Source organism: Pelodiscus sinensis, chromosome 12 (genome assembly GCF_052426305.1).
Source record: "Pelodiscus sinensis isolate ZL-2025 chromosome 12, ASM5242630v1, whole genome shotgun sequence".
NCBI classification, from domain to species: Eukaryota; Metazoa; Chordata; order Testudines; family Trionychidae; genus Pelodiscus; species Pelodiscus sinensis.
The window spans coordinates 15,026,332-15,040,008 of record NC_143063.1 but is presented as its reverse complement, the minus strand read 5'-3'; the positions used below and the strand labels follow the sequence as shown (position 1 = coordinate 15,040,008).

Here is a 13,677-nt window from a genome sequence, read left to right as displayed (position 1 = left end):
CCTCTTAGCTGGCTCTGTCCGTGGAAGATGCAGGGTGTCTGTTGGCACCCTCAGGTATATCAGCACAGCCTTTTATTTTCATGGACACCTGCTGCTGATTGGATTTATTTTCCAGTGTGACCACTTTCCTTTGTCAATTTCACAACTTTTTGATTAGCATTAGGCTCAATATGCAATTGGACTACCACTGTGAAGCAGACAATACACAATGGCCAGACAGGGAAATAAAGAGTCTATTATCCCGTGCTTGAAGGGAACTGGCCCAATGTCCCCTGTTGGTGATTTGCCCTCCCTTCAGAACAGTTTTCAGCAGGGCTCGACAAATCCATATATCTACTCGCCCGTGGCGAGTAGATTTCAGCCAGTTAGCCCGTTCACAGCAGTTCGCACATGCGCAGTGTGGGGCTGGCGAGTGGTTTTCGCTGCGATTTGTCGAGACGTGGTTTTCATTATATATTTAGACCTTTTTAAATATTAGTCTTACATGCACATCACAATTATGACAAGCAATGGGCTGCTGGCTCTCAGTACAGACCTCACCCTTTGGTGAGGTACTATACTTACATCTGACCCACTGGATCCCTGTTAAGCTCTAAACCCTCCCTTTGCCCTCTGCCAGGTGGTATCAAGAAGTCCCAAGATGTCACACACTCCTAGTTGAGAGCTATCCCAGGGTACTCTACCCAATACAGCAATACAGGCAGTCCCCGACTTACGCGGATCCGATTTACGTCGGATCCGGACTTACGAACGGGGCTTTCTCGCCCCGGAGGTCGAGGTGGCGGATTGCTACCTGCGAGCTCCGGGGCGAGAAAGCCCCGTTCGTAAGCTGCTCCGGTGCCCCTCGTCTGCTGGAGACCGTCTCCAGCAGACCAAGGGCACCGGGCGGGTTCCCGCGCTTCTGAGGCTTTGCCAGAGCAAAGCCTCAGAAATACGGGGAACCGCCGCTGCTGCCGCTTCAGTCCCGGTGCCTGTGGTCTGCTGGGGACGGTCCCCAGCAGACCACAGGCACGGGACTGAAGCGGCAGCCGCGGCGGTGTCCCGCGCCTCTGAGACTTTGCCAGAGCAAAGCCTCAGAGGCGCGGCTCTGCTCCCCGTGTCCCTGGTCTGCTGGGGGAGGGGGGGCGCAGCTAGTGTGCCCCCCCCCCCAGCAGACCAGGCTTTTGTTTTGGACCCTGGGGCAGAGCAGCTGGGGCGCTGCCGATTGGTCCTGCAGCGCCGCTCTGGGCACTACTGGACCAACCCGGCAGCACCCCCACTGCTCTGCCCCAGGTCCTGATTCAGCCGCTGCTGGTCAGTTTCAGCAGCGGCTGAATCAGGATGCCTGGGGCAGAGCAGATGGGGTGCTGCTGGGTTGGTCCAGTAGCACCGAGGAGCGACGCTACTGGAGCAACCCAGCAGCACCCCAACTGCTCTGCCCCAGGCATCCCCAAGTCAGCTTTTGCTGAAACTGACCAGCGCTGACTACAGGAAGCCCGAGGCAGAGTTGCTCTGCCCCGGGCTTCCTGGAATCAGCTGCTGATCAGTTTCAGCAGCAGCTGGCTTGGGGACGCCTGGGGTTCTTAAGTTGATTCTGTATGTAAGTCAGAACTGGCGGTCAGTTTCAGCAGCGGCTGAATCTGGACGCCAGTTCCGACTTACATACAGATTCAACTTAAGAACAAACCTACAGTCCCTATCTTGTACGTAACCCGGGGACTGCCTGTAGTCCCGGTGTAGATAGGACTATACTGACAACACTGTGCTTTTGTCATCTTAGTGATTATGCTGGCAGAACTCCTCCTGTCGCCTTTAGCAGCATCTGTGCTAAGGGCCCCGGTTGGCATAGACCAGTGGTCTCCAACCTTTTTAATCACAAGATCACTTTTTCAATTTAAGTGCAATATAAGATCTATCTCAAACCCAAAGACCCTTGCCCGGCTTCCTTCTCCCATTTCTGAGGCCCTGCCACTGCTCCACCCCTTCCCTGAGGCCTCACCCTACTCACTCCATTCCTCTTCCTTCCCAAATCTCATTCTCTTTCACCAGGCAGGGGTAAGGGGCCGGGGTGCAGGCTCTGGTCTTGTGCCAAGGGGTTTGGAATGTGGGAGGGGACACCCTGAAGGTAGGGAGGTGGGGTGGGTTCTGGAGTGGCCTAGGGGATATGGCACCAGCATCTGGCACACAGGGTGGTGGACTCAAATCCCATCACCACCCCACTCAGGCAGCAACCTGGCAGCCAACATCAGTTGCCCTAGGGATGGAGCTGGCTCCTGCATTAGGAAGGCAGGATAAGGGATGCCCAGAAGATAAGGGGGTGGGATGGGTTCTAGAGTGGCTAGGGGGTGGAGCACAGGGTGGTGGACTCAAGTCCCCAACCCCGCCTTGGCAGCTCAAGTCCCATCTCTACCCACCCTGGGAGTGACTGAACAGCCAACACAGAGTAAGGGACCCTCTGAAGGTAAGGAGGTGGGCTGGGTTCTTGTGTGGACTAGGGGATAAGGCATTCACCTGGGGGCCATGGGTTTGAGCCCCACCCACCCTGGGAGCAGCCAGACAGCTGCCCTACAGATGGAGCTCACTCCTGCCCTGGCCCTGCACTACTCCTAAAAGCAGCTTGCCCCTCATCGACAGGCACTGACCCCACAGCCTCCACTGGCAAGGACAGCATGTGGAGACCCCCTGCTCTGACCTCTCAGGGGCTGCAGGGACATGCCAGCCACTTCCAGAAGCACAATCACCACAGGCATAATTACTCCAGACATGGCAGGTTAGGCATTTTAGAACTCACTGCTCAAAGAATTAAATTTAAGCATGAGAGAGAAATGGAAGTTATGAAATGCACAGACCAGTCAAAACCCAAAATCAACCCACTTTGCAAGCAGTGACAGTAGTAACAACCCCCCATGTGCGTGTTGGGTCAGGAGATGAGGGAAGGACAGTGTGTGTTTGTGAGAATGACAGACACACACACAGTGTGTGAGTGTGACAGAGATTTGCATTGCCAAGCTCCCTCCATCCCCTTCTCTCTGTGTGGAGATGGGGTACACAAGTGGGGGGGAGACATTAGCCCCCCCCTTTTCCTTCCCACACAGCAAACAGGAGGCTCCCAAGGGGCAGCTCCAAGGCAGAGGGCAAAAGCAGCATGACAGTGGGGGGAGGGGCAACTGAAGTGCCAGCACTTGATAGCTTCCTAGCCAAACTAGTCAGGATCCCCTGTCAGAGGCTCCAAGATCTACTGGTAGATCCCAATGTACTGGTTGGTGACCACTGGCATAGATATACCAGCAAAGGCTCTACAGTGTAGACAAGCCTGATAAAGAGGCAGCAGTGTAGGGGAGGGAGCACGTACCCTGCATGTAACCATTTACATGTTAACACTATCACAAACTACATATGCAGATTCTAGGTGCATGGTGAGGCTCTCACATTTGTACTAGTGACTGACATGGACACTTGTTCTCGCCAGAAGCAAGAGTTACATGTAGTTTCAATACAGAGGAACAACATAGAAGCTAGTTTCCACTAATTTTAGGCTGTGTTTTAGCTTTCTGCTGCCCAACAATTCCACTTCAAATTTCAGACACCATGTTTTAGTCAAGAGTAGAACGGATTTTAAAAGTTTACCCCAAACTGAAGAGTTTTGGAGATATTTATGTTTTTGCAACACAAGTGGCTCTCTCATATAAAGTCAGGGCTAGCCCCACCATGAGGCGAACTGAGCGGCCGCCAGACTTTGGGGGGCACCACTAGGATCCAGACTGCGGGGGGGGGGGGCGCCACTAGGACCCAGAGTGTAGAAAATTGTGTCTGCTGCTGGTGCATATGTAGGCAGAAGAGCAGTACCATGAGAGGAGAAGAAGAGGAAGAAGGCAGAATTGAGACCTTTCAAAGTTTTGGCCCAAGCGAGGGGGCATGGGGTGTCATTTGAGCTCCCCGCCTCAGGTGCCAAAATGTTGTGGGCCGGCCCTGTATAAAGTTTTAACAATATGCCTTCATGATTGTCAAGGAGAGAAGTTACTAGCAATTGGAAATTCAGTGGTAGCAGGGAAAATATTCCATATGCGAAGGTGCAGCAGGGAACCCAAGGTGAGCAGGGACTACAGCAGTCCCTGCTCGCCCGGTCCCGACTGCTGTGCCTCTGCTTTTGAAACTTAGCAAGAGTTATGAATGGCTCTTGCTGCATTTCAAAGGCAGAGGTACTGTGGGGAACCCAACATAAGCAGGGACTGCTTCAGTCCCCACTTGCTCCGGGTTCCCTGCTGTGCCTGCGCCTCCCCTTGTCAGTTCCCCACTGAACCTCGCAAGGCCTTTGAAACGTAGCAAGAACCGCGAGCTCTTGGAAATTCCATCAACTACTCAATTAGCTGATTAATTGAAATTTAATATCCCTAGTTCCCTAGCTACTCAAAATTGCATGAGAACTTCTACTGAATAAACCTATCTCCCAAAGCCTTGGTAAAATTCCATGAAAATTAGCAATTGTTCTGTTTTCTTCAGAGTTTTCCAAACAAACTACAAAACTGAAAAATCACATTCTATTTATTTTTAAAGCTATTGGCTTCAAACTGCTTTAAAAAGGCAAAAGAAATAATAATTTATAAGACAACAGAATTTACAGCCTATTAAAAACATGGTTGGTTCTCTCTAGACAACACTGAATAGTGCTTGATTAAACTGTGTTAACATAATGCAAATTTCTGGCTGTAACACATTTACATTCTCTCCAAAAGCAGCTGAGGTCACAAATCTGATGAGGAATATTGATTTATTTTTGCTTTAACTGCATTTTGATCAATAATTAAATTGTCAGCAGCGTTATTCTTTAAAAATGTAAAAACAGGTCCCATGGCTATATCAGATTTTTAACCTGTTCATTTTTTTTAGAATTGAAAAAAGTGTAAATACAGTTGTATCTTAAGCCAGTCAACCTTTTGGTGACTCAGCTCTGTAGACACCACAGACCAAAAACTCCTGTTGAAGTCTAACATACTGAAGGGAATGAAGGGTTTGACTTTTTTTTTTTAAATCCCTACATTTATATATCTCCAATTGTGAACATCAGGAAAATAAAATGGCATTTTATCTGACAGAACACAATTTTACTTTATATTCATACTGAGAAAAGTACTGACAGTGACGAAGTGACTGCTAGGGGAAACCATCTGGGACTTCAGAACCCATTTCACTGAAGGAAAAGGTTGGGGGAAGAACTGCTGAAATGCTCACTGCTACTCTGGGTTTAATCTCTACTTTAAGACATGGTCACTGAAAAGTCAAATCTGCCCTGAATTTCAATGCATCAACAGGGGCTGTACAGGGCATATGATAGGGTAGAGTTTTACCTAGGATCTCGGATCTGTACCTGAGCTGCTTCTAAGCATGCAAAAGGGATCACGTTGTGCTTTAAACACAGAATTGAATTCCAGAGTTTACACTGACACATTTACTCTTGAACATCATTACAACAGATGTGTCTCCATTAGCCACAACAGCTTACAGCCAAGTAGGAAAACCAACCCATTAATATTTATGGCTATTTCAAAAAGAGAAAACTGTTCACTGCCATCTTTTAACCTATAGTACGTTGCTCATCTTAACACTGGGTCACCACTTTAATCAAGACTTTGTACTTAATGTTTTTTAAATGGCAAAATAAAGGTTGATTAAGAACAGCTCAATTTGCACATGACACTGCAGATAAGACATGTAAAATGAATTTATGGCCAGCAACAACAGCTTTTGCATCTGAAAAGGATTTAGTACAAGAAAACCAAAGATTTTACAAATTAAACACTGTTCAAAAATAAGCCATTAATATGTTTTAAAACAGATGAAGTGCAATTCCCAGCTCAATATTCCATACCATTATTTGCATGGTTTATTTAGTACGCAGATGTAACAGCAGACTTATGAAATGACAGACTCTACCTTTCCCCAGCATTTTGCAAGACTATGATAATACATTCCCAGCCATAACAATGCCAATGAGAACTGCACAATTCAAATGATTTAGCAATTTACATGTTTGTGATTAGTAATACAACAAGTCCCTCTATTTTACTCCTCATAAATAAGCCACACTGATAACTTCAGAACATGGCACTCCTTTATAGTATTAATATCAACATGCAATACTTACCCCTTAGTGGTAACTGTTTGCCATTTTCTGTAATTTGGTTTACCATTCTTCTCTATTCTTCAGAGAGCATTTAGTTAGCACATGCTTTGTTGTGCAGCCCTGAAGGGCCAGAACTACTAAAACAAATAATACAGTACTTCCAAAGGAACTTTTAACTATTGCCTCGGACAAACTGACTGCTGCACTGCACAGAATTGATTTGGCTCATAAAGCAATTATGGTTTCTCACAGGAAGACTAAGCAGACATTGATACAATCCTGAAACTATAATCCTTTCAACAGAAACAAACTATGTAATGTCATAACTTACTGAAAATGCTACTGCTAAAATTCAAAGCTATTTATAGTCAGAAGACACCAACCTACCATCTTCAGAGGCATTCATGCCACAAATCTGCTACTCATGTTACAAGTCTACAGTGACCAAGCTTGTTAATGGCACTGGAAGTATATGGCTCTGAGACATTTATCCTCCAGGCTTTTCAGCTTTTGCATGATCACAGTGATGCATTTTTCCATCTTCAATATGTTTTATTGAAGTTACTAATGAATGGAGGAGACATATGAAAGTTTAGATTACAGAAAAATGAGTGTGGGAAAGAAGCAAGCTTTAGAGAAAAGATACAAACTTAAATTTAAAGATTGCAGAATTGGATGACACTCTCCCCATTTTACCTAGATTTGTTTTATTGCAAATGATAAGTCAAGCGCTGCCTCTAGACACCCTGAAAACACACGAAATAAAACTGCCTGAGTGACTGACTGTCTACACACCAGTAACACACTCACAGCTGGCCTGTGACCGCTGACTCAGGCTGCGGGGATATAAAAGTGCAGTATAGATGTTCCAACTCAGGCTGCAGTCTTGACTCTGGAACCCTCCCAAACATCTCCCAAACTGCACGTTTATAGCTCTATGAATCCAAGCCAGCTGATGCAGGCCAGCCATGGATGTTTTATGTAGCATAGACATACCCATAAGCCCCAGTTGCCTTTGAAAAGTGGGATTCCGGCTCCTATGCATTTTTGAAAATGACACCTATTGTTGGCTAAAAAGGATCCTAAAGCAGTCTTCACACTCCACTGTAGTAATACCACAAACTAATACCCACACTGGGCAGGACATGAAACAATTGAATGTCTATCTGAGACCAACACAGTATTGTGCATGAAATTCTTCTGGAGTCGAAGATGCGGTTCCCGGGTGTTTTGGTATTTCAAACCGAAAGCTTTTTTTTTTTTTATCATCTAGGAGGATGGCTCAGTGGTCTTTCTTCAACTTCCCAACTCCATTAATTACAACTGAACAAACAGTATTTGCTGTGTGGTGAAGAGCTGAAGTCAAACTGGGCCTTTTCCTTAATCATCTGAGATTATGCAGTGCCTATGTATGCCTCCTATCTTTGTTTATACCAGCATCTGCCACAGTAGAGGTTCTCCAATTATTTCCTGTGGACCACTCATAGTCTGCAGAGAGCTGGCCAAGCAGATTGTTTTGGTTCCTCCTTATTCCCAGCGCCAGAAAAAAAGCTAAAGAACATACTCTGCCTCCAAATATAAGCAATTGCAGTCATCATAGCAAGGAAGTTTTGTGGTCATGAATGAGGAGGGGTGAAATTCAGTACCAGGAGGTAGCTAGGGTCCTGGACAGGGGGCAGGTGGCTCGGGAAGGGGCAGAGACTCAAGCAGAAGGGGTGGGATTGCTGGCCGGCCCTTCATGGCTACCACTGCCACGGCGACAAGGAACCCTGGGGCTGCAGCTGGGAGCCTCAGGGCTCCAGAGGCGATTTGAAGGGCCCAGGATTTACACCAGAGCTCCAGCTGCCACTGTTGCATTAATAGCAGCTAGGAGTCCCAGGTAGGGTTGCCAGATGGTTGAAACAAAAATACTGAACACACACACACACACGACCCCTCTCCTCCTGCCAAAAAAAAGAGGGGGGGGGATTCTGTTGAAGGGAAAAAATGGAGGGGAGACCAAAGTTGTTGAGCAAAAAAAAGGGGGGTGCTCCAAGGACTTATTAAGCCCCCCAAAAATGTAAAATAAAACAGTATTAAAACAGCTTTACGAGTGTCCCCTTTTAGAGTGAGTGCAGGGATAGGAACAGGGGAGCAGGGCCATCGACTGAGGAGAGCAAAAGGGGCAATGACTTTAATATGTCCTTACCAGCCCACATTCACCTCTGAGGGACAGCAATCTGTATAAACATTGCTGGGAGAGGATATGGCCACACTACAAAAGAGAGAGACACCTGAAACCCAAAAGATTCTCTTTAGGTTTGGTAAAAGTTGTGTGTGAGGCTTTGCATAAAAGTTCTTTAAGGTCAGTCCATGCTAAAAAGTTAGGTTGACTCAGCTACGTTACTTAGGGATGCTAAAACTCCACACCCCCTGAGCGACAACCTAGCCCTCAGTGTAGACAGTGCTAGGTCAGCAGTGAGGTGGATTAACTACACTGACGGGAGAACCTTCTTTCTGCTTCAGAGAATGTCTACAAAGAAGCATTTCTAGTAAAAACAGCCTGAAACAGAAAGGTTATCTTGATGCGTTGGCTATTTCACTCTAGCACAGGGGTCAGCAACCAAATATGGCTCTCTTGTCATTCCCAAAATACAGACAACTTTTTAAAGTAAAAGGAAAGATTAATTCAAAAAATGTTTAAAAATGCGTAATTCCTCGTGTCAGTTTGGTCTTTTTTTGTCTATTTCACCTTTAACCAGAGGTGGAAGTGAGGCGGTGCGCCCCAGTAAGAACCGGCTGGGGGACTCTGCTCGTTTAAAGGGCTGGCTGAGGTGTACTGCAGGGGACGCGTGTGAGCTCCCAGATGAAATAGTGAGAGGGGCTGGTGGCGGCAGATGCCTCCATCTGGCTGCAGCGGCCCAGCACCAACCCCCATTGATTGCTGTGGTCTGTCCCCAGCTGCCATGCTCCTGAGGCAGACCCCGTGGGTCCAGCCCCAGTGGCCCTATGAATACTGCAACAGCCCAGTCGCAGTGGCCCGCCTTGGGCTTCGACTGCGACAGCCTGGCCAACAAGGCCCCAGTCGGGGCCCAGCCCCCATCTGGCCACAGCGTCCCGTCCCTGATCCTGGGATAGGCCCCACAGTCCAGTCCCATCTAGCAACAGGAAGGGCTGGTGGCAGCCCCCACCTCCTGCTGCAGCACAGATAGGAGGGGAGGCCACAATCTGTCTGTGGTGATCCTGGTCCGGCTCCTTGTCCAGCCACTGCTGCACGGATGCAGCAACTCAGCCCCAGCCAGGTAAGGTAATCCGGGCACAGCACCCCCCCCCCCCCCCACACACACACACTCTCTCTCTACTTCCCATCTCCAATGCCCTGCCGTGCCTCCTGCACCTCTCACACCCCAACCCCCTGCCCTGAGCCCCTCATACACCTCAACCCCTGACTCCTGCACCTCCACATCCACAAACTGCACCCCAGCAGCAGCAGAAGTCCCACTGAATAGTCTGTGAGTACAATGTTTCATTTGTGCTATTAGTCATTATGTCAATTATCAATAATATTAAGTTGTCTATTTTCAGTCATGCAAATGGGCATCCTTATTCTGGCTCTTTGTTGACCACTTGCTCTGCATGTTAATGCAGTTTGGCTCTTCAGTTTGAAAAGGTTGCCAAGCCCTGCTCTAGCAGACCCCTAAAAGGTTTTGTCCCCAGGCAGTAAATGTGTGAGGCAACTTTGATGCAAATGACTTGTGCGATGAGCTGTATTCTGCGGGGCCTTGAAACCTTTAATGCACAGAATCAGACTGCATGTGCACGGATTAGGAAACACTTTCTGATAAACATCCTTGATATTTTTATTTCAAACCTTGGCAAAAATGCACCCTGGATCCCATCATGACTTTCCAAATGCTACAGACATCTTTCTTCCTAGGAAATCCTAGTGGAGAACAAATCCTAAATCAAGCATTAAATGAGACACACCGTACTTATACAAAATTTAAGTTCTAGTCAATATGCATAGAACAGAGCTAAGTTTCAAGTACCAGCTCAGTTTCATCACATAAATCCCTTCCCCACACTTGAATCACAGGTTTTCCTCTCAAACCATCAACCTCTCATGCTGTAATATGGACTACCCTGAAGCCAGCAGCACCATCAGTTGTGCCCCAATTCATTATACATCCCTATTTTTCAGGGATCATTCAGCAGGGTAGTTTATAATATCCCATGCCCAGAAGCTGAAGGTAGAAATGTTTAATGAAGGAAGATTTCCAATCAGAAAAATGTATTCTCCATCATAGTGGAGTCAGATACTGACATTTTAAAATTAAATTGTTTCAATCTTCCCCCAAGAGGTCTGTTTTCCCCTTTGATGACAAGTAGCCACAGATCTGCAATCCAGTTATATGAAGTGGACAATAGGGTAGCTGCTCACTGCCATTTCTCCAAAGAGGAAAATAGCTTTTGCTAATCCTTGTTACATTTTGTGCCAATTAACATCTAGAAGAGAATGTTCACCATAGCCAGTCAAGCTAAAAGGAAACGGCAGGGAGGGCTCCATAATTAGCAAAGAGGTTCAGAAAGAAGAACACCATTTGTGCCACAGAAAGAAGGAGCAGCTCACCACTTTCAGATTGTTAATTCTTTGGGGCAGGGATCATGTCTTCCTCCATGTTCTGTATAGTCTTAGTCACAGCGCCCAAATAACTGTTCACAGGTATGTAGTGACTCTAATCCTAAATCATTCTATTAAAACCACCAGTGAAGCAACCCACCACAGAATTGATAATAATTGGTTCTGAATAAGCTTCATCCAGCCCACACTAGGGATATGAGTGATTCGTTTCCTTTCCCTCCCCTTGCTGACTCTATAAGAAAGAGGGAGCAAGGGGGGACGAGAGGGGGCGGAAGAGAAGGGGGTGTTTCTAAGTGGCAGCACCATGTGGCAGGGCCTGGGGCCACACCCCAGGCTCAATGCAGCACTGCCGCTTTGAAACACTTCGGAGAGCCCCGGGGCTGTTGCTACACTTCAAAGGTGGAGGTGCTCTTATCAACTAATCAAATAGTCAATGCAACCTGCATCGATACTTGATTAGCCCATTAATCTAAATTTAACATCCCTAGCCCACACCACTGAGGGAAGGTTTCTTATTGTTTTGTTGTTGGTTTTTTAATTAAGCTACCAGATTGTTAAATACATGAGCCCTTCAGAGGACAAGTAGGATACTGCTCCAAGTGATGCACACTCATGATTTACTGCTATTAGCTTTCTGTCTCTGCCTATGGTATTAGGTAAGCACTGTGGCTTCTACCATAAACCTAGTCATTTCAGGCCCTTGCACAGCTCTTCTGTCCTCAGAGCAGTACCTGGCTCTCAAGAAGAAGCTGCACTCTTTTTGCAATGGACTCTTGTGACTAGGGCAGCATCATAATATGCCTGGGGTATGGTTTTTTATTATTTTTGTTCTTGTCAAGGGAGCAGTATTCAGCCCAGTGTGCTTCCTTGTGTACAGCGATGTCTTCACACGCCATTTTAAATGAAGGCCACTGTGGGAATTAAACAGAAGCTATTTAGCGCACTAAGTGGCAATTTAGGCCAGAAAGTTAACAGACTAGAAAACTGAAGGAGGAATTTGAAAGACGGAAGGCAACTACCAGATTTGGAATATGAGGAGGCTGATGGAATGCCTTATGAAAGGCAAAAGTAGAGTGGGATCTTTAACACACATAAGCAGTGTCTCTCTCTGAATGAGGAGACCAATAGCAGCAGGGTGCCACATTTTGAAACTTGGTTCAGCAAAGACCCACTGATTATGGGCAACACCTTGAGTTTCCATGCAGACAGCCTTTGCATGCACTGACCAAGTTCAGTGCTGTGCTATAGCATAAGGTGGTGGTGCTATAAATCTTTTTATAAAAGTGTGTGCTCCAAGGTATAAAATGTGTTTCTGACTGTGGTAATCAACCATTTAAAGTACGCAATAGCAAGCCCCAACAAGTCTGCTTTCTCTGGAGTTACCCTAGCTCAGTTAAACAAACTATTTCAAATGGCATGCAACAAGCATCTTTATGTCTTTGAAATGGAGATGAAAGCCAAGACAGCAATGGTCTGACTCCCCTAAAGATATATTTTCTCAGACAATATCTGATGCCCTAATTAAGAAACTTCTCATACACAGGACCTGCCTAAAAATGAATAAGAAAAAGCACTGGGCTGTAAGATGGAGAGTGGCAGCTAGTTTTCTACTTAATTTTCCACTCTGACTGCCAGGTAAATGTATGCCTGTGGGCATACAGAGCAGAACAATGACTAAAAGATCATCAGAAACTCAGCACGACATTTTGTAATGCTAAATATTTCAGCAGAAATGGATTCCCCTCACTCTTCTAGGCAGCTTTCATTCAAGGAAGGTGTATGCTGACATGCAGGGAAGACATTTGTTGGCACTTAGAAGTCCCAGACTGGTCATTCTTACATCTAGGGCCAGAATCCACTGAATTAGGTGACTGTTACTCAAAAACCTACAAAATGCAGAATATCAATATACAAGAAAATACCTGTTCACAAACTTCCAGTTGTGGCAAGGGCCCCTCTTACCCAGGCCTCTGCTTGGGCCAGTCTCTCACCCCTTTCCCCAGAGGTTGGGACTTGTAGCAGGTCTCTGTGGCAGGGAGCCCAGCCACTGCTCCTGGGACTCCCTCCCCTGCTGTTTCTACACTAAAGCTGGTATGACTCACTCTCAAACTTTTGCTCTGTCTCTCCTATACTTCTCCTCCTGTTCTCTCACTCTCTCTTCCCCCTTTCCCCCAAACCACCTTCAGCAAGCCCCAATCTGCCTGAGCCAGCTCCCTCCCAGCTGCTACTAATTTCCCTGCTGCCCTCTGCTTCTATTTAGCAGGTCTTTTCTCTCTTTTTGGGCTACCTTTCTCCCACCCTGCAGGAGCCCTCTGGCCTGACTATGCCACACAGCATAGAAATCAGATGACTTGAAATCCAGGAGAACAGATTATCCTTCCACCTTTTATGGAACCATACCAATAAGCAGTTTTGATATACTGACTGAGAGTTTCCTACAATACCTGGACTGCACTTAAAGTAATAAACTTAAACTTTACTGAATTAGGAGGTCCACTATGCTTGTATTATTGTGGAATTATACAGCACTTCTGTAGGAGGAAGAGGAGGCTAACAGACATGCTTTGAAGCCACCCACACACCTCCACCTCTTCCAACCTTATAATAGGGGTTGGAAAGACTGTGCTAACTGATGCTCCAAAAGGAGATGCTGAAGCTGAAGCTTTGATGAATTTGTGACCACAAAGGAACCTGGTGGCTAGGGTGCTGAAGGGCTGCTCCTTCCAGAGCCTAGGTTGAGATGGTCTCTAGTAAGCTTATTAGCATGCATGTAGCTTCTTTTATTGTTTCTAATGTTTTCTCTGTAATTCTTTTACCTTAAGGAATAAAAGAGGCTTACACAGAAAGTACTTTGTAGCAAACTGGAGCAACTAGGCCTGTTAAGTGTCTCTGAAAAGAAAGGAAGCAGGTGTGCTTGAACAACCTGTCTCTGCTGGGAATAACACAATAAAGGCAG

The 13,677-nt window shown here is 46.5% G+C and overlaps 1 protein-coding gene across 2 annotated transcripts in view; it reads right to left on the bottom strand.

Annotated features, from left to right (window-relative positions):
- Positions 1–13,677, bottom strand: part of SLC12A4 (solute carrier family 12 member 4) — a 90,040-nt gene that overhangs the window by 56,854 nt on the left and 19,509 nt on the right. Inside the window, exon 1 of one of the 2 annotated variants that reach the window (XM_014572555.4) lies at positions 6,122–6,346. The exons of the other annotated variant lie outside the window; for it this stretch is intronic. Coding sequence (XP_014428041.1) covers positions 6,122–6,167 — 46 coding nt within the window. The 5' untranslated portion in view covers positions 6,168–6,346. Of the gene's footprint in view, positions 1–6,121; positions 6,347–13,677 lie in introns of those variants that run through there. 2 annotated transcript variants of the gene reach the window in all.